The sequence below is a fragment of the Coptis chinensis genome, chromosome 1 (assembly GCF_015680905.1).
Source record: "Coptis chinensis isolate HL-2020 chromosome 1, ASM1568090v1, whole genome shotgun sequence".
Lineage (NCBI taxonomy): Eukaryota > Viridiplantae > Streptophyta > Magnoliopsida > Ranunculales > Ranunculaceae > Coptis > Coptis chinensis.
In genome coordinates, this window is record NC_141456.1 from 16202813 (window position 1) to 16224970 (window position 22158).

Genomic DNA, 22158 nt, shown 5'->3' on the forward strand with positions numbered 1-22158 from the left:
AAATTTTATATAACAGAATTTAGAAAATTTGTTTTAAACGTGGGTCTTTTAAAGTCAGATTCTCGAGACTTCTAGATTACTATTTTTATGGTTTTAAAAAAATATTTTTATGAATAAGATTTAATATAAAGGAAAACAATAAGCAATAAAAACGTAAATCACTCCATAGATAAACATGACTCAAAAATCGAGAAAACATGCGAAAGTGGAAAACATAAATTACGTTAAACGTGGAGTTAGGATCCGGTACTTACAGCCACACACTCCATAAGGAGGGCCTGGTTACCTGAATGGTGCACTTACCAATGTATGGAAGTGAAAAGAAGTACACTAAACAACAAAGGTCAGTCCTCATAGACAGGGTCCTTTAAAAGGACTTCCTCCACATCAGCGGACATTAACTCGTGAAAATATTTTAACCGTTGGCCATTGACTTGAAAGGTACTGTTGTCCTTGGGATTTACCAAGGTGATTGCCCCGTAGGGGGTGACTTCAGTAACCAGAAAAGGACCAGACCAACGGGTTTTTAATTTCCCGGGAAAAATATGTAGACAGGAGTTATAAAGCAAGACTTTTTGACCAACCACAAACTCTTTGCGCAAGATTTGCTTATCATGAACACGTTTCATGTTAGCTTTATAATCCTTCGCGAGATCATAAGAATCGCTACGGATTTCTTCAAGCTCATTTAATTGCAACTTGCGCTTGATAGCCACCTCATCAAAATTGAAGTGAAGGATTTTTATAGCCCACATAGCACGGTGCTCCAATTCAACGGGCAAATGACAAAGTTTCCCAAATACAAGTCTGAAGGGAGACATACCTATAGGAGTTTTAAAAGCAGTCTTATACGCCCATAAGGCATCAGTTAGACGCTTAGACCAATCTTTCCTATCATGATTTACAATTGTTTCTAAGATTTTTTTGATTTCCCATTAGAAACTTCTACTTGGCCGCTAGTTTGTGGATGATAAGGAGTTACCACCTAATGTGTAACTCTATACTTTTTAACTAGAGACGCAACAACTCTGTTGCAAAAATGTGTTCCACCATTACTAATGATGACTTTAGGAATGCCAAACTGACAGAAAATGTATTCCTTAACAAAAAACACAACTGTCTTATGGTCATTGCTACGGCAAGCCATGGCCTCTATCCATTTAGACACGTAGTTCCACGACAACTAGAATATATATAAAACCATGGGAAACAGGAAAAGGACCCATGAAATCAATGCCCCATACGTCAAAAATTTCTACCACCATGATTAGATTTAATGGCATCATATTATGCTTAGTGATTCGCCCAAGTTGTTGGCAACGAACACACGTCTTGCAATGCACTTAGGCATCTTTAAAAATGGTAGGCCAATAAAACCCACATTGAAGAATTTTAGCAGTTGTTTTCATACCACTAAAATGGCCTCCACACTCTTTGTCATGACAGAATAATAGAACCTCATTATATTCTCACTGGGGAATACAACGACGAATAATCTTATCTGCATAATACTTAAAAAGGTAGGGCTTATCCCAGTAGTATAACTTAACTCTGGCCAAACTTCTTACATTCATTTCTTGACCAAACATCAGGAATAATATCAGAAGTTAAATAATTGACAATGTCAGCATACCATGGTGTAGAAAAAATAGCATACAGATTCTCATCAGGAAAAAAAGTCAAGTGTGGACTCAGAATCACTATCATCGTCATTTGTTAGTCTAGATAAGTGGTCGGCAACAACATTTTCGACCCCTCTTTTGTTCTTAATTTCTAAGGTGAACTCTTGTAGGAGAAGAATCCATCGGATTAATCTCTGCTTAGCATCCTTCTTTGCGAGAAGGTACCTAAGGGCTTCATGGTCCGTATAAACTAAAGTCTTGGTACCAACCAAATAAGGACGAAACTTATCTAAAACATAAACGACATCTAAGAATTCTTTTTCTGTAGTTGTATAATTCCTTTGAGCATCGTTTAAAGTTTTACTAGCATAATAAATGACAACGGACTTATTATCTAGTTTCTGACCTAACACAACACCAACGCATAATCACTAGCATCGCACATGAGTTCGAAAGGTTTAGACCAATCGGGAGGTTATATAATGGGTGCAGATGTTAAAGCGGCTTTTAAAGTTTCAAAAGTCTGTTTACAATTATAATTAAAATAAAAAATGACATCCTTTAAAAGCAAATTAGTTAAAGGCTTAGCTATTTTTGAAAAAACTTTGATAAAGCGCCTATAAAACCCTACATGGCCTAGAAAGGCTCTAATATCATAGACAGTCCGTGGTATAGGTAAAGACGCTATCTTATCTAGTTTGGCATTATATACTTCGATGCCATCACTAGACACAATGTGACCTAGCACTATTTCCTTTTTCACCATGAAATGACATTTTTCCCAATTTAAAACCAGACTCTTCTCTTCATACCGTGTCAAAACCTTAGACAGGTTAGACAGACAGTCAGTGAAAGAGTCTCCATAGATAGAAAAATCATCCATAAAAATTTCCATGAAGCGCTCTACCATGTCACTAAATATATGAAACATACACCGCTGGAAGGTACCAAGAGCATTACAAAGGCCAAAAGGTATTCGTTTATAGGCATATATTCCAAAAGGACATGTGAAGGTAGTCTTTTCTTGGTCATCAATATCGATAATGATTTGAAAATAGCTAGAGTAGCCATCTAAAAAACAATAATAAGCGTGACCAGCTAGACGTTCGAGCATCTGATCTATAAATGGTAAAAGAAAATGATCATTTCGTGTCATGACATTTAAATGTCTATAATCAATACAGATTCTCCATTTTAACGGGACTCGTGTGGAAACATATTCACCCTTAGTATTACGTACCATGGTAACCCCCAATTTCTTAGGAACTACATGAATGGGACTTACCCATTCGCTATCGGAGATTGGGTATATGATACCCGTATCGAGTAAACGTAAGACTTCTTCCCTGACCACCTCTTTCATGGCAGGGTTCAAGTGACCCTGCGATTCGCGAGAAGTCTTTACATTATCCTCCAAATGGATACGATGAGTGTAAACATTAGGGTCAATCCCCTTAATGTCGTCTAGGGACCAATCAATCGTTGAACGATATTCCCTAATTACCCTAATCAACTGTGCCTCTTCATCTATAGACAACAGAGAAGATATAATTACCGGATGACTACCATCCGGATCAAGTTGAATATAGTTCAACTAAGAAGGAAGAGGTTTAAGCACCGGGGTGGTGGGAATGTCGATAAAGGCTTCTGGTGGTTCCTCATCTTGAGTAATGAAAACTTGTTTAGGTAGCAGGTCTTCAAACTCAGTAGATGGAGCAACAAAAGGGTCTACTATAGGAGTAGACTCGAAAATGGCGTTGACTTCCTCTAAGTAGGAGTCATCGGCGAAAACTGAACTTCCAAAGGAAAGGAATTTATGCATCTGGTTTTCTAGAAACGTGTTATTAAAATAGTCTTGAGCTAAGCTCTCGATCATGCTAACCTCCCCATCTATAGACGAATCTGGTAACTTTTTCATTATTTTAAAAATATTTATCTCAATAGAAAGATGGCCAAAAGACGTGGACATCGAACCATCGCGACAATTTATAAGCACGTTAGCAGTTGCCAAGAAGGGACGCCCTAAGATGATCGGAACAGAGTCGTTAGCGACTTCTGTATCGAGGATAACAAAATCAGCAGGATAGTAGAAATCCTGAACCTTAACAAGCACGTTTTCAACCACACCCTTAGGATACTTAATAGACCGATCCTCTAATTGCAATATCATTTTAGTAGGTTGCATCTCCTGTAGACCTATTTATTTATATAAATAATAAGGGAGTAAGTTAACACTTGCCCCCAGGTCTAATAGCGCGGTCATCGTGTGGGAATCTCCTAAGGTGCATTGTACAGTAGGACGACCAGGGTTCTTGTATTTACCGATTCCATTATGTTCGGTTAAAGTTGGAAACCGTTTAGTTAGAAAGGCGTCTTTAGAAATATTTGTCTTACGCCTAGTAGTGCAAAACTCTTTAAGAAACTTAGCATGGTGAGGTAATTTTTTAATCGCTTCCAGAAAGGGTAGGTTTATTGTCAGATTTTTGAAAACCTCCCTAATCTCATCGAAATTCGTATCCTTAGTTAACATGGCTAATCTCTAAGGAAATGGTGGTTTCTCTCTATATTTAGTATATGGATCAACATGATGTCTAACCTTGGCTTTTTGTTTCTTAAGTTGAAGTTTAACTGGTACCTCTACTGGGGTAGGATCTTCCTCAGCCAATGGGATTTGGTTGTAGCCACTGTAGGCATCCATGAACAACAAGAGTTTGTGGCCACAAGTCTGGTCGACAAGTCGGTCAATTCTTGGCAAGGGGAAACTATCTTTGGGAGTTTCTTGGTTTAGATTGGTAAAGTCTACGCATACGCGAACTGTGTCGTTTTTTTTTGGGACTGCTACAATGTTAGCAATCCAGTCTGGGTATTCCACCTTCCTAATAAAGCCAACTTTTTTGAGATTCTCGATCTTGTCATTTACTGCTATTTGGAACCTAAGAGATAGTTTCCTAGGTTGTTGGCGAACTAGTTTGGCAGTTGGGTTGATATTCAATTTGTGCCATGCCATAGTAGGATCAGTCCCAAGGACATCGATATACGACCAAGCAAAAACATCTTTATTCAGAGATAAAAAGCTTACAAGTTGTGCCTTGAGAGCAGGATCAAGGTTAGCTTCTACATAAACAAACTTAATTAGGGTCATCCTCGGTTCCCAGGTTGACCTTCTCCTTAAGTTAGGGCTGAGTAGCCGTACTGGTGCACTGAGCGACGGCGACCCCGGGGGTCTTGGTCTCTTGTGTTGCCTCCTTGTCATGAATATGTTGGGCGACCTCTGGGGTCTTGGTGGAGCCCCCAACGTTCTCTTTCACCAGTTCGGCGGGTTGGACCTTGGTAAGGGTTTTGACTTTGGTAATGAAATCTTCTACTAGCTTGGTTTTTGCGATCTCTCCCTTGTTTTTGAGTGAAGCCCCAGTGGATTTGTCTACTGAGAGAATCTTATTACAGTTGTGAGCATCGAGCTGGTTGCTTCGAAGCTCCATCATGTCTCTGGGGCCAGGGAAACGTAATACTTGATGGAGTGTTGATGACATTGCTTGCATCTTGTGGATTCAACGTCGTTCTAAGATGGCAGTGTAAGACGAGTTGACATCCAGGACGCTGAAACGCGTGTTGATACTGACTTTGTCTTCGTGTGACCCGACTGATACAGGTAGAATGATGTCCCTGATCAGGTCAACTCGAGATCCATTAAAGCCATAGAAGGGGCTTTTGGATCTATCAGAACCGACTTGGGTAGGTTCATCTCCCTGAGGGTTTGGTAGAACAAGATATCACACGAGCTGCCTGGGTCTATCAGGACGCGTTTAACTGTCCAATCACTAATTTTGACATGGACAACCATAACATCGTTATGTGGGAGGCATACCTTGTTGAGGTCGGCCTTAGTGAAGGTTATGTCTCCTGAGCTGCGGCTGCTTGTGTGTGGGATGGTGGTTGTTTGTGAGGAGAACTGGTACTCCCTGAGGACATGACAGAGTCATTCTCGAAGGTGATCATGTTAATAGTTCGATTGTTATCTCTGTCGGAAGAGTGTTGGCGGCGTTCATGTCGGGATCGCTCCATAGAGCGGCCGCGAGCCTGAGAGCGACCTCGACGGTTGTCGATGCGAGCTGGGCTTCGACTCCTTTCTCTGTGAGCCATCAACTTGTGGCGTAGGTCGTTATCTGCAATATCAGTGTAGTGTTTGATATGGCCTGCTTCAACGAGGTCCTGGAGATAATGTTTCAGCCTTCAGCACTCGTTGGTCTCATGACATTTCGCTTTATGAATAGCACAATATGGTTTGCCTGGGGTGTCGTTTAGTTGATTCACCTCAGGTTTGTAGTAGGACGCCTTCTTGATCTTTTACAGTATGTAACTGGGAGATTGGGTAAGGACAGCGAACTCTCGCTTGGTGTGCGTTTTGGTTCCAGAAATCTATCCTTGCTATCTGGGCCGCTTATTGGAGGATGGGGCGGCATCTGAGATTGCCCTAACTTCTTCTTTTTCGCCTTCACATGCTAGTCCCTCCTGCAGCTTGATGTACTTGTCCACACGAGTGTACAAGTTTTCCAATTTTTCAGGATGCTCTTTCACTAGCGACCTGGATAGCCAGGTGTGTTGCTGGATAGCATTAGTGAAGGCCAAGGTGGCGAAGGACTCCTTGAGGCTACTCTCCATGGACAGTAGCTATGTCTTGAACCGTCCTAAGAAGGAGCGGATTGATTTGTCACTCTTCTGAGATAGTTGGAAGAGTGAATCGAGGTCAGCCTTTTTACGTTGGTTGTGGACATACTAGTCAATGAGCTTTTCGAAACTTTCTATTGAGTTTGGTTCTAGTATGTAGAACCAATCCAGAGCGCCATCTTTGAGACTGGCAGGGGACATGCGACATTGTAGATGGTCTCATTCCTGCACACTATCGAGTGCGAGACTTTGGATGTAGCGAGCTACGTGTTGACCAGGACATGTGTTGTCGTCATACATCGCAAACATTGGTTGGATGAAGTATTGAGGGGAGGGTTTACTGAGTACCTCAAATGTGAATGGGGAAGTCCGATACGTTTTTAGCATCTTCTGGACGATCTGCGTGGCATCGCGCTTAACAGCATTCTGATCAAGTCACTGAGATAGTTTGTTGATTTGCTGGTTGACTTCGTTGATACCGTCCTCAGCAGTGGTACCGTTTGGGCTTTGGGCTACGACCTGGTTTTTCATAATCAGGTTCTCCTGTCGCAAGAGGTTGATACTATCATTCATCGATCCCATCTGGCTGACCATAGTCTGCATTTGCTCTTGTACGTAGGCTTTTCATGCTTCGTGGGCTTGAGGTATTTAGATCTGAAGGTTTTTGGTTTTCTCAAGAAATCGAGCCACAGATGGCACCAATGTAAATGCTCGATTTGGTGTAGGCTTTACAAGTCTTGATTGGAGATGGGAATGTGAATTGTATTTGGTTTTGATTGAGTTCGCGATAGATGCGAGCTGTCTACGTATCAAGTTCTTAGGTGCAACTTGAATCAAGTCAGACGTAGTTCATCTTCTCTTTATATAGGCAAGTTGCCCGCACTTCCTCCTCTCCCGCGTCAAGTCAAGTTCTGGACTTTATGTCATTTAATGAGCCATGATGGCGAGTGGTGGTGGAGTAATGGATTGCGCATATGCGGCTCCGGTCTTGATGGTGACAGTTGTGGTGTACGTTACTATCCATTATGATGTGAGCAAGGGTGGATCTTCTGGAGATCGCTGTGTGTCAGTCGAACTGGTAGGATGATCTTTCTAAAGAGATCGTGCTTTTGGGTCAAGTTGCTATGAAGCGACCTGAAGGAGTATGTGGTGGAGGTCAGTTTGGTAGCTCCGTTTGTACTGGACACGTGCTTGATATTTACTGGATATGAATATTACTCCCTCATATAGCTCATGTTTAGGTATGAACAATTGTTCATACTCCAATAGGTGTTCTCATTAATCATACATCCTTGTTCATAGCTCATGTTAAGGTATGAACAACGATTGTTCATACTACATATGCCGAGTCGTTTTGGTTGGGTCAGGCCATTTTTTTATTTCGCGTTAGGGGTAAATTTGACTTTTTACCACTCGAACAGTTTTTAATTTCGTATTAAGGGTATACTTGTCTTAAAATCTACCGGTCCTTATGAGTGATTCTAAAAAAAATGTAGGTCAGAGATTGATTTTTTCGTTTTTTATGTCCTTGAGAGTCTATTATGGCTGACCAGGTCATAAACTCTAGTACGATTATATTGCTTATGTTTTAAGCGTATTTCCAAATTTATGTATAAGTGATTAACATAAGTTCATTGTTGTTTCTATATAGAAGTAGCTGTGCTGATGGAAATACAAGCTGTTGTGACGCATGTATATGCACGAGGTCCTATCCTCGAATATGTTACTGTGTGGACATAAAGACGACTTATTGTGACTTTTCATGCAAACACTGTGATTGTGAGATCGGGTTTCCTCCAAAATGCCGCGGAATTCGCACCATTTTAACTAATTCTACTATATAATAATTGTTTTTCCAAAATTTTGGAGTCCCGTAATCCATCACAGGATACTAAGCTGAAAGTTGGGAGTTGTAATCTCAGATGTTGATGAATAAATATAAATAAGGGACCCTATAAATAAAGTGTCGTGTTATCGTTTCTAGTCAAATAAATTATCGCGACCCTAAATTTGATGGCTTGAAGCCTACCTTGATGTGTTTAACTCACATATTAACCTTTTTAAGTCTTAAATGTAGAGATCTTTGGTGTTCTTCTTTTTGGGAGAATCAAAACTCTTGGGTGATCGATGCTGAACTAACTCTAGTGGGGAAGACGTACGGTTTGAAGATTTTAGATTTGTACTGTTATTGGGAGCTTTATTCAAGGGGATTTTATCTCAAGCATACTTGGCTTCTATGTGTTTCCCTTGTGGTTGTTTTAATGATGTTTCTACCATGTATTTTCTGTTTTCGTGTTTTTTGTTTGATTTGTAGGGTTCCATCTTTTAAGTAATGCAATCAATTTGTTCATCCAAAAAAAAAATGAGAACTACAAAATGGCAGAAGTATTCAGGCGAAAGAAAATGGCAAAACTCAACAGATCATTGCCTTGCATTGTTGTTTTGGGAATTACTTATCATTTTAAGAACTCGTTAAGTTTGAAAATGTATTATGTTGTACACTGAAAAATAATATATGGTTTTTTAGGTTATGGTCTTCTTAAATAATGGATATTTGGAGTTTGGTCCGTACTAATTGACTTATTAGGATTTGGTCCTATTAAATTATCTTGACTAACTGCACCAAATTGATTGTTTGTACTGGCTGTTAGTCAAAATGATTAGGAGGTCCAAAACCTAACAAGTCGATTAGTGCATACCAAACCCCAAATACCTATTATTTAAGAGGACCAAAACCTAAAAAACCCTCAACACTATTACATGCTCTGCTCAAGTTTTTCACTATCACAAGAGTTATCTGGGTTAAAAATCACCCTTCAAGATGGAATTAGTGAAAACCCATATTATATGGACGAAACGGATACATGTTTGTCTCTGCTATATTATTCTATCACTTAATAATGACAATTATGAACGATTGTAGGATGTATTCCGTTCGACCAAATATCCATGAATTACTTTCAAAGGTTGGAGCAGCTGGAGAGAGTTGCAATGCATGGAATATTTTATTTACTCACCTTTAAAACAGAAACAGAGACTAGGAGTTAATTCTGAGTTCCACACATCCCAGTGGAGGAAATTGAGTAGTCCTTCCCGTGATCTCACATAGCTAACTTATATAGCTAACTTATATGGATTATTCCAAACGCATACCATTATAGCAACAAAGTTTTCTGCTTTGGGATCAAAACAAGGACTATGCAGGGTTCAACTCGCAGCAGCCACACAATGACACAAGTACCACTAGCTAGCACATACCACGTTGTAAGCAGGGCTTATAACAGCAAAAGAGTTTGCAGCGCAAATGAGATGCTAATATAAAGTCAATTTAAAAGTATCATATTTAAATTAAAGGCCATTATCGAGTTGTTATGGAAGTAAATCCATCGATCAATCTAAATGCGCTTTTGAATAGAGATCGACTTGGACCAGTATGAGATCATCTTCTAAACTACAATAATTTGTTTCATCAGTTATATACGTATTTGGTTATAATAACATATCGTGTCCAACAGTTTGAGAATCTTCGTATATCATTGAAGTTAACAAGAAAAATTGTAAAGCATTAATGTGGAACCGTAGATAATATATTAGATTTTGGTTTTTCTAAATAATAAGTATTTGGGGTTTGGTATGCACTAATCAACTTATTAGGTTTTAATCAAGATGATTTAGGAGGACCAAAACATAATTATAGGTCGATTAGTACAGACCAAACCCCAAATACCCATTATGACCAAAACCTAAGAAACCCAAAAAATTATTGTATTAAGAGCATTTTTAGAAGAGAAATAAAAAAAACACCAAATTTTTTAACCAAACAAAAAATCACCAACCAACTTCAGGAGAAACACCAACCACCTTCAGGAGAAACATCAAATGTTCGACATCAAATGACACGGTTTTGGATAAACCGCGCCATATAGTCCACACGACTTTCTTAAAACTGCGCCACTGAAGCATATCTTAAAAGCCCAAGCCCACGCGATTTTTCAGAAACCGTGCAATGTGTCGCACATCAATTTTTTTTTTTTTTTTTTTTTCTAAATCTTTCACGCGGTTTTCGCAAAACCGCCTGATTGAAACCCACACTCTAGCCCAAGCCCATGTGGTGTTCAAAAAACCACGAAAGAGATTTGATAACCAAAGCTGGAACCAAATTTTGGCCGATTTGGTATTTGGTTTGGTGTTTTCATCAACATGTGTCTCTTTTGAAAATGAAAAAACACTAAATTATTGATTATTTGGTGTTTGATGCTAGGATAGTATCTCACCTAAAAATGCTCTAAGTTCTTTTTACAAGGGAAAATAGTTAAAGTAGACAGAGTAGAACAAGCCAGTAGAAAATATCCAGGGAATACAATGATTAAATACTGGCACGATCCAACCAAAACAGAAAACAAATATTCATCCATCTCCTTAACATGCATTGTAAAAATCTGTTCAACCTAGCATTTTTAACTTGCCAAAACCCATGTTCAAGTTCCAGATTCATCAAAAGGTTAGGACCGTTCAATTTTCAACTGAAAGTAGCTGTAGCACATTAGCTGTATGTTTCTTCCAATTCGACAACTTGGTTAGGTAATTCCATCATACGCAGAGATAACAACAATGGATGACCCAACGTGGGTGTATTCAGTAATGAAACGACCGTCATATCATCATACAATAAAAGGTTTGGTGGTTTCAGGAGTCTAGCAATGCAGGCTTCTGTTCATGCAACCTTAAGCACGCAAGAAAAATAAGGGCTCTACAATATTCATCAGAATGATAACAATGGCATTTCCTTTACAGAACTACTCTAGGACATTTGATTCTTTTAAAATATGTAAACGCATTTGATTCTTTTAAAATATGTAAACGCCCGTGAAGAGACATGCCAACTTAATGTACAGATCCAGAAAAGCAGAAACTGCCCATCCCAAAATTTTCAGAATCATTCATTCACCAATGGAACTTAGCAGCAACAAGGACATCCTCGTAATTCTGAGCAGCATTATCCCAACTAAGGTCTTGCATCATTCCACGTTTTTGGATTCCTTCCCAACTGGTCTTGTACTCTCGGTACGTGTATAAGCAATTCCCTAATGCATGTATTAGCTTATTCGTCTCAGCACTGTCAAATGTCCACCCAACCCCTGATTCGTTGAACGGATCAAATGGCTGCACAGTATCTCTCAGTCCACCAACAGCATGAACAACAGGGATGGTCCCATAACCCATTGCATAAAGCTGGTTCAGGCCACAAGGTTCAAATCTGGAGGGCATGAGTAGGATATCTGCACCAGCTGTAATCCGGTGAGCCATCTCCACTGAGAAACCAACCCATCCTCTAATCCTGTCGTGGTATTGATTCTCAAAGTTCCTGAGCATGTTCTCCAGGTCAGGTCTCCCAGTACCTAACATGACCAGCTGCACATCCTGACCCACCATCCAAGGTATCGCCTCAGCTATGAGATCAACACCTTTCTGGTCGTCCAGCCTCCCAATAAAACCAATTAATGGGACATTGTGCCGAATGGGAAGGCCAAGCTCCTTCTGTAAGGCTTTCTTGCACTTGGGTTTTCCCGTCTGCAGGTTTTCCAGTGAGTAGTTGGAGTAACCATCAGACTGCAGGTGAGAATCGACTTGTGGGTTCCACTCTTTCACATCAATCCCATTCACAATTCCACTGAGTTTCCAATGGTTTTCATTTATGATCCCATGAAGGCCCCAACCACCGTCTAAGGTTTTGAGTTCCCATGCATATCCATGGCTTACAGTAACTATCCGATCTGCTGCTTTTAGGCCAGCTGCAAAGATATTGCAGTGCTCTCCACCAATCGGATCATATAATTTGAAAAGGTCTATGTAATGTCCAGGCAGATCCATGCTTGAGAAATCAGTGACTGGACCACGTCCCTGGAACAGAAATATGGATAAATATATAGCTGAAAAATGCTCGTGATTGGGCTCTGTAGGTTAATAGCAAAAATAAGTGAAAGCAGCTTGGCCCTGCTAGAAATCTGAAATAGTAAGGAGCATTCCACTCAAACACTGGTCATTTTATGTCATACAACCGAAAAAAAACCAACTCCTGAATTATTTATAAAATTTACAGCAAATGGACTTAGATTTAGCAGGGAAAATGAGTAATTCTTGATTTGGTGTTAGTCGCAGTGCAATAAATACACGTATCAAATCCAAAGCAAAAGTAAAAATTACAAAATTTTGATAAAACCTCTCAATATTGATCTATACTAACCAAAAACAAAAAGGAATCGATATATGCTAGTAAATTAGTAATTGATAAAGTACTGAAGCTTGTGAAACTGACCTGGTGTGCTATGTTGTGAATCACAAGAACTGATCGGGTGTAACTCATTAAACCATTGTCACGATAGTACGCCTTAAGATAAACCGGCAACAATGCAGTGTGCCAATCATTAGCAATGAAAACCAAATTTCCATCGCCATAGCACACACCACCACATGGAACATACCAAGGCACCTGAAGAGGTTAACGTCTTTACTTTAGATGCTACTTCAAAACAGAGAGCAAAATTCATGAAGTTATACACAGTAGCCTCACTTCAAATACATCACAGTTAAGAAGAAACAGTTACTATAATTATTATTAATGACCAGGAATGCCAACTGAAGTTTGCAAGTGATTCATGATAACATAATTCATGGAGTGGCAAGCATTAACAAATCTTGTAATCTTGTTACTACTATTCTTTTAACAATTAGCATGGCTCGTTTACAGGAAACTGACTGGACATGCCAAGTTGGGTATGAATTAACGACAGAGTAAATGGTACACATGAAAGTAAAGCGGAAGCACATACAGGATTTACAACGCCAGAAATTTGAGCAACGGGCAGATCATAAGAATTCGCAACTAGAAATTTCTTACGCTCTGTGTAATTTGTTGTATTTAGTAAATGAACTCAACCTAAAGGAAATCCAAAATCCAAATGCTCAACTAACTTATGCCTTTAATCTCTTCCTATTGAATAAATAAACTGTATCTACTAATATATTAATGTCTATACTGAAAAAATTGGTAGAACGATAATGTAAAAATACATATGCTAAGATTTAATCATGAACACGGCATATATAAAGCTTTTAAAGTATTTCTTATCTACAAGTTGGTCCAGGATTATACCTCCACCGCTGCTTTGCAGAACAAAATCATGCGCCTTAGTATTTCCTGCAAATAATGAGGTAAAAAATGTTGAAACTGACAACCAAATAAATTGAGTATCTCTGTTCGGATAGGACCCCAAGACAACCCCTTGGGTCAATTTAATAAAATCTACACTGACTACGTTATGTTGTTTGGGTCATCAAGGTAGCAAATCGAAAGCGCATAGGTCATGTAAGAAAATATATACGAAGAATGTTAACAAACAATAATTTAAGCTATGTTACATGGACACACCATATTTCAAAAATAATCTGTGTCGGACACGTATCCACGTGTCCGTATCGGACACACGGACACATATTGTGTGTGATATACCTTAGTTTTTGATATTTCACTGTGTAAGACACTCCGTATCTGTGTCGGATATGGACACACGTGTCCGTGTCAATGTAACTTAGAATTTAAGTGTTTTTTAATAGGTAGAACTTAATTATCCTAATTTATTCTCCCCAACCCCCAGGTGAGAGTGAGAATTGATCCCCTAGACCTTGGGAACACCTACTAAAGCCATGACCAGAGGGCCACTGTACAGCCTCTAGTGTATTTTTAGTGAAACCTATTAAGAGGTGTTCTAGGCTTCTAGCCTTCTGTACACAAGCCACAGCATGATATGGATTATAGATGTTACAGTAAGAATCGAGTTATATAGCCCAAGTCTGATTACTGCTTTTCTAAACATGAGTTTACAAGGAAATAATAAAAGATATATGATAAAGAGCATCCTTGCAGGGAAGAGGAAGATCTTACCACTCGCTCCCCTCCATAAATATTATGCTCAATATGGTGAAACATATGGTTGTCTATGAAAACAAAATCCACACCATCAATATAGGTCCGATGGTAAGTAACTTCAACATCCTGCAAAATTCGTTGAAAATTATGTAATCACAGCAACTAATCTAGAAGCAAGGCAATAGAAGATAAATGCTTTTCCTGCATACCTGGCCAGTGATATTATACCTCCTGCGCACTCCTGTATCCGAAAGTTCAGCATAATTACTGTATCGTGGTACGACAACCTAAAACAGGGAGAACAGTTTTTGTCAATTTGACTATAGGGAGAAAGTCAAGACATCTTATGCTGTATAGTCATAAACCGAGGACTGATTTTACTATCCACGTGTCCAGGTTCTTTAAACATCAATCTACCAATTTAAGTCTAGAAACATATGTCAACATGGATATCAAATGCATAGAAACAACCCTATGATTTGTTTTTGAGAAAAGTAAAGACCAAGTCTGCATAATGAATGGAAGGGTTTGTCTGTACACCTCTTGCATTCATTACCCTTTGCACTCGTTATATTTGATTCTATGCTAAATTCCTATCCATGATGCCCCTTCTCCAGACTATGCTAAACCAACTTTATGATTTTCTCTTGAGTGAAGTATAGAATAAACTAAATCTCTACCCATAACCCCTCCCAACCCCATACTTGAACTCGAACTCAAGACGCTCTTGGGATAACCTCCAAGGTCTTTCCGGTAGGCCCACTAGCCATGCTCGGAAGAAAATAAATTTATACCCAATGTATTTATGCATGACTAGTATCCTATTTAATGACTCGAGAGATCACTTTTTGAGAAAAGGCAACTTGATGAAGGATAGGTTTAAAATTATTTACTGCCAGAAGACCATGTGAAGCTCTTTTCATTAGGAGATAATATTTATATAACTATATAAGTAACACTTTACCATGACTCTATGTCCACGGCGAGCCAAAGCCTTTGGTAAAGCCCCAGCTACATCTCCAAGCCCACCTAAGACAACTCACCAACAATCAGATTCCCACATTTAAAAATGAAGCTGTAGACAACAATGTGGAATGCACCAATAAGATGCTAAACAAACAAAGTTTATATGCATGCCAAGAAAGTATAGAACAAACATAGAATGAAAAATGAATATGCATGCACGTCATTTCCAATATGGATATGACTTGAATACGCATGCATATATGTTCCAATACGGATCTGACTTACAAGGTATCAACATGATGACCTCAAAAGTAATCAAATGTATTAAGTATATAAATATTAACAAAATCTTATGGGGTCTGATCAACGATGTAGTGGATCACTAGTAGAAAATCCTCTATGTTGGATTCAATTGGGAATAGACATCATAAAGAATAAAACCACAGATCTACTGATTTCCTTCTGGTCTATTTGCCACTTCTTTCCTCAGAAACAAAAAATTGTGATGGAGCAGCTCGGATAGCCAATTTGGGTCAATGTTAGGCCAAGATCATATAAGACATCCCCATTCAATGTTGGGAAATTGCAATGTACAAGTATGTGCCACTTCCCACAACAACCTGTTCTCACTATCTACCTAATAGACTTGATATCCATACAACTAGCAAATGGAGGCACAGAAACAGACATATTCGTGACGTGCAAATGTTTAAAGCAGTTAAATAAAAAGGAAAGGAGATACAATGAATCATATCTAGTGAATAGACAAATGAAAAGATATAGGTACATGAACCATTCTAGTGAAAGAACAACGAATATTAGCTTAGTGACCAAATAGCACTAATGATTAGTTAGACATGAAATCCAGCCACGTACTTCTGGTAGCAATATACCTGTTTTGGACCAAGGAGCACATTCTGCGGCTACCAATATGATATTCATGACATTAGCCCCAGCCAAGGGAGGTGGTTTGGCTTCTTCTTCTCCAGGAGCTATATTAGTTTCAACATTCACATCCTCAAAACATGTTTCTTCTAACTTCTCTTTGTCATTATTGTCTAATACATGGCTTTCAGAGGTTTTGGAAAGAAAAGATGGCAATACATCTGACTGAACTGAGTCGGAAACAATTTTCCCTACAATCGGGAAGTTTACATCTGAGGAATACAACTCCAGAGGTAAACTTCGTTCAGGTTCCTCATCTGATTCACCAAAACGTTTTACATTAACATCATCAGAAGCATTATAAGAAGCCACATCCTCTTCTGTGCTGATAATACTATTTTTTATGGACGAAACTATTTTCCTTCTCTCTGCAATCTGCAAAAGGACAAGGGATTTGAAGAAAACTATTAGATTTTACACAGAAGGTGAAGGCTGACAAACTGCAGAAACAATAGTATAATATTTGGCAAAAGAAGACCCAGAGTACTAAATGCTCGAGGTAAAACAGGTTTCATTATTGCACGCGATCAGAACCAGAAATAATAGCGGAAAATGTCCAAATCTGTATGAACAATTTGTCATTATGATGAAAAAAAAGAGAGAGGAGCATTGACCAGGCCCAGAGGATTATGGTGAAATCAATTCAGAAGGACTTTCTAAACATTTGCCTTGATCAAAATAATGTCCTGGTCAAGCATGTCAAATTCACGCCAAAACACTTCAGTAAGGCTTTGTCTATACAGGAGTCTGCATATTTGGTACTTTATACCTATTCCTTTTTATGGGTGCTGATGGGTTTTATGTTGAAACGTTCGAAAAACTTGCCAAACGAAGCTAGCTGGTGCCTGGAGTTTACATCCATGCAAAGCACCAATGCAGACATGACCACTCTATTTCTATGGAGGGCTACATACTAAGATGCGAGTATAATTAGTTTTCATAGAGGAAGATGAAATTATGGAACAAATTGATATACGCTCAAGTACAAAGAAGGATAACAAGTACCTGCTCAAGTAGTTGTTTCTGCACAGCTAACACTTTCTTGCTCTTCTCAATAGTAGCTTCAAATGCATCTTCTGATTCATTTTGATCCTCCCCTTTTCCAGCATTCATTCTCATTGCTCTCTTATTACTTCTCCAATGTCTTCTAACCATTTTCTCGCATTTTAACGACACCCCTATACACCCTATCGTCTTCTCTCTATCTACATTCTTCCAAACCCCAAAATTTGATACTAAATCAAGACTAGTTCTTCCATTAGAAGCTACAAACATGAATCTAGGACGATGAAAATGAAGCAATGAAGTGTCCATTCCGGTCTCGGCGACGAAAGAAAGTGATCCAATAGATGCCACACATATGTTTGTTAAATTGTCTAAAAGAAATGAGAAATTAATACATACCAAAATGATGTTTTAAGGATGGCCCAGTTTATGAAACAGTGATTAAACTGAACAAATTTCTTCAAGTTGTGTGCTGTCTGTTAAATGGGCCCATGATTTCGATGATGATGGAATGAGAGGCTGACAACATTTGTATTTGGACTAATAATAAACACGTGGAAAGAACCTATGTTGGAGACACATTTGTTTTGTTTTGTGCGTGTAAACAACGGAACTCAATGCATGCTTAATTGAACGATCATGAAAGAATGGGCGATATTAATGTAATATATAAGGTCAGCCTTAGAACAGATAATTAAGCTAGTCTAATCATTTCATGACAAGTGGCAAGTCCCCCACAGAAAAGAATTTTGGAGGTGCTTTATACATACATAGCAAAAAGCACAAACATAAGGAGGAAAAGTTAGTACTTACTAGAAAGTTAGTACTTACTAAAACAGGTGCAGCCAGAATACATTGCCTGAACGCAATTGCACAAGGAAAAATTCTGTTAGTAGTACCTTTGTGGTATCTATTTTGCCAGTACTACCTTGTGGACCTGTGGCTCAAGGGGATAGGATCCTAGGACGACTTAAATCGATGTGACAGAGTGATTCAAGGAAATATTGGTCTTGCAATATTTATTTACTAGTTGGTTGAGTCTTGGTGCAGTATTAGCTCACCATAAACAACTACTTCAGTTAACTACTATATATTTTCGTATTGGTTACATACTTTACATCCCTCTCTCGTTGTAATGAAGTAAGCCATTATCCTGTTACATTCCTGTCAACCATGGAAGCCGCATTAGCAACTTATGATCGTGAATCAAAGTTGACTTATTGATTACGAAGCTTGATCAATCTGAGGCAATGCCCACACTGGTGACTGCAAGCAGAAGTTTGCACCCAAAAAAAAAACAGATGTTTGCAATTCGATCAGAATATAAGCTCAAATTTATATCGTAGCAACTTACAAGATGGTATAGTTATTTACTTATGGCCACACACTGATTCTTGAAAACTATTGTCATAACCAATATTGCTTAGTACAGCCTCTGTCTCAATGCAGAGTATCCACAGTTTACATTCTCTATAAAGTACGCAGCAGCGATGTAATATGGTCGTACGCATATAAGGTACCGTTCAGTGGACTAATCTCCTGAGGAGGGAGCGGCAGCTGGTGCTGGTGAAGGAGCAAGATTAGTTCCATTATACAAAAACCCAAGTTTTCTGATGATTTCAGTTGCAATCATCTCATTAGCTCTATCTGAAGGGTGGTACTCATCCCAAAAAACATACTTGCTTCTATCTTCGCACAAACTTGAAGCAGGAATGCAAGTAAGAGCTGGTCGAATTCGTCCAAATGAACAACATGGGGAGTCTGAGTTGTTAAATCCTGAAAACATACAAATGAATGTGAATGGAAATAATGTCATGAAAAGCATCACAGGAAAATGGACTAACATTTTGTGCATACATACCATATCTTACTGGATGGCTGATTACATCTGCCACAACCTCATAAGCATCTCCGAACTTAAAATTTGAATTAGGAAGGGTCTTTGTTAAGTCAGCTACGAGATTGTTCCCAGCTTTGTTGAAACTGAGTGCAAGTTTATTAGTTCTGTCCTGGCAATCTCCTGACGTACTTAAGACACGCTGGAGAGGTATACAACCCATAGGGCCTAGCCCAAATATAGTCATTTGTCGGGCGCCTAGGCCATATAACAGCTACAAAATAACACAGCCAAATAACAATTAGATCAGATCAATCATCCAGGATTATCAAACGCAAACCTAGTTTGCATGTGGACTACCATTTAAACCTGTAGATGAGTAGATCTCCCTTGAATGTCAATGTATTACGTTGGATTAGTTTACCTTGAGTTGTTTGCCTAGTGTTTCCATTAAATATGCGACAAAAGTGTTGTCATTGTACGTCCAAGAATCGCGGTAAACAGGTAGCAAGTAGTTGTTAATGAAATCATTGCTCCCTAAAGCAACTACATAATTTGATTCGGCGAAGAACTTCTGTGATGCGTTGTGGCCGATTTTATTTTGGATTAAAGTTTGTGTTCCTTGAAATAGCTCAATTTGCTTATAGAGTGAAAATCTTTGGATCTGAAGAAAGAAAATCAAACTAACTCATCAGTGATATACTTCAAAACATTTTAATTTAGAACCAATGTGATGAAGACTGTTCAAGGCCAGCTTACAAACAAGTTTCCAGTATCATTTAAGATACCACCACCACCAGACGCATAATTCACTCCATTTGCTAGTATTATGTCCTCAGTTAGAGTTGGTTCTAGGAATGCAGGTGGTCTAGGAAGACCCATTCTGTCACCTAAAAAAATAAAACACAAGCTTAATTGCTTAGAACGATCCTACAAAAACCGTGACAAATATACGAAAATTACAATATTAGAACAGCAGATTGATCTTATATTTACCTATTATATCGGCAACTGTTCGACCATTGGTAAACCTCCCATTAGGCATACCATTCCCAAAATCGATTCCATACCATGGAAGATTCGCTGTAGCTAAACTCCTGGTAAGGTATTTATTGTTACCGACGTCTGAAAGGGAGTCCCCAAATATGAATTGCACCTTGCAAGAGCCTAGCTCCATAAAAATTGCTAAGACCGATATAATCATAATTGCAACTAACATATTTGTATTGATGGACTCCATCTTTGGCACTTTAGCAGCTAAGTACAAGCTTGAGTTTAACTGAAATTACCTGGAGTCCTTGTAAGGAGGTATAGCTTTTGTAGTGCAAAAGAAGGCAGAGTCATGGAAGATTTTGTAAACTTTGAACTAGTAGGTTTGCATGGTAAACTAAGGTCTTCAAGATGGAGGAAAATAGTAGAGAGGGTTGGATACAACAACCTTTACAAATGTAAACCTACTTCACCAACCAATATATGCTATAAGCAAAGTGAAAATACGTCTGGAAGTTGAACTTATTCCATGAAGTGTTTCTTGGGTTATAGTCCTCAAATTGCTTATAAAACTGTCAAAATTCACATTTACATGGGTTGAGACCAAATTTCTTTAGTTTATCGGCTTAGGGACACTGGAAATGAAATGTTTTAATGGACATATTGTATGCTGGATGCAGACTATGATTACCATGATGACATTTGTTAAGCTTAATTAATATTTTAAACAGCACCATAATTTGGTGCACATCGTCCGCATGTTTGATGAACAGTTTCAACAACATGACTGGTGATACTAATTAACTAAATTAAGTAATTAGTGTTGGAAATGTGAATGAATTTGTGTCCTCATGGGTTTGAACCCATGACCTTTTGTATCTACTACACTCTAATGTGGGGGGCTTTAGTCCCACATTGGTTACTAAACTTAAGACTCTTAAGTTTATATTGGTTGTGTCCCTATGGAGGGATAGTGTAGAGAGATATAAGGAGGTGCTCGCGCGCACACAAGGCCTCCTTGGTTTGGGGGCTCTCGGGAGGTGGGAGCTCCAGAAAACCTTAGTGTGCGTGTGCCCACACACGCGCGCTTGTGGCGTGGAAATACTTGGGCTTGTTTTTTTCGCTTTTGGTCTTCTTTCCAAAACCGTAATTAGCAACAAAATCTTTCCTTGATGCAGTAATCGGGCTTGTTTTTGCGCGCTTTTATGCTTTATTGACTCTAGCCTTGAGTTGCGTTTTTTTAGATCTATAAAACTAAGGTCTCTCCTGTTTTAAAAAACACGAAAAATACAACATTATTTTCCTCTGATTAAAAACTTGTCCGAGTATCTTTGAGGGTTCCTGCAGAGCTGGTCATTGGCTGGTGACACGCTCATCCACTGTTGTATCCTGGGAGACTTACGCTTGAGGCTGGCAGCAACCACACCGGCTGCGTTTTTCGTCTTAAGGAATTAGTACAATTAGTACATAATTAGTACATAATTAGTACATATTTGGCAGCAATCCTCAGTGATAAGTCTTTACTGCATTCTTATTACTGTTTTTGATTACTAGATATTACAATTAGTACATAATTAAGAGGCTCTGGTTCTCACTTCTCAAATTATTCTAGCCAAATAGCCAATGCCTTCTGTTAAGGGCGAGCCCGGCCTATACATCGGGGTTTAGCACTCTAGCCGTCTAGCTACATGATTTAGTTTACACTGAACACTATATCAAAAAAAGAGTTTACCCTGAACACAAAATCACATATCCATGTATTGTTGATATTGTACAATCGTACACACAGAGTTTAAACTTTAAAGCATTGCATATCAAAGACCATTAATACTGAGTAGTTGAGAATGCTCCCAGTGACCCACGTCAGCCCCTCTTTTTTCTCTCAGACTGACACATCAGATTTTAACTAAAAAAATGAATTATACGCCCTATTTCAATTGTTCGTAGCCCAAAATAGTTAAAAACCTATCTCTTTACTCTTTTTCAATTATACAAAACACTCCCAACTCTCAAAAAAAAAAAAAAAAAATTGTATCGTTCAAACTCTCTCTTATTCTTCTTCCAAAATAATTGAACTCTAAAAAAATAAAAAAAATCGTCTCTTCAAACTCTTTCAAGATGACGCCTTTCTCATAATATCCTCTTCCTCAAGTGTTGTTAATGACTTTGAAGCATGCTTTTAGAAACCGCAAGTCCAACAA

At 38.6% G+C, this 22158-nt stretch overlaps 2 protein-coding genes across 2 annotated transcripts; both read right to left on the bottom strand.

Annotated features, from left to right (window-relative positions):
• Positions 1-10903: 10903 nt before the first annotated feature.
• Positions 10904-18005, bottom strand: SS2 (starch synthase 2). The gene is made up of 8 exons (XM_086593882.1): positions 17131-18005; positions 16074-16500; positions 15179-15243; positions 14424-14501; positions 14230-14340; positions 13441-13485; positions 12604-12777; positions 10904-12188 (listed from the first exon to the last, which is right to left on the bottom strand). Exons 1-8 carry the CDS (start codon positions 17437-17439, stop codon positions 11232-11234), a joined length of 2166 nt encoding a protein of 721 aa, XP_086450008.1. The 5' UTR covers positions 17440-18005; the 3' UTR covers positions 10904-11231.
• A 436-nt stretch (positions 18006-18441) lies between these two features.
• On the bottom strand, positions 18442-20308 carry LOC147522498 (GDSL-like Lipase/Acylhydrolase superfamily protein). The gene is made up of 5 exons (XM_086593889.1): positions 19964-20308; positions 19727-19857; positions 19392-19631; positions 18992-19241; positions 18442-18906 (listed from the first exon to the last, which is right to left on the bottom strand). The coding sequence occupies exons 1-5, from the start codon at positions 20205-20207 to the stop codon at positions 18662-18664; spliced, it is 1110 nt and encodes a 369-aa protein (XP_086450015.1). The 5' UTR covers positions 20208-20308; the 3' UTR covers positions 18442-18661.
• Positions 20309-22158: the final 1850 nt, after the last annotated feature.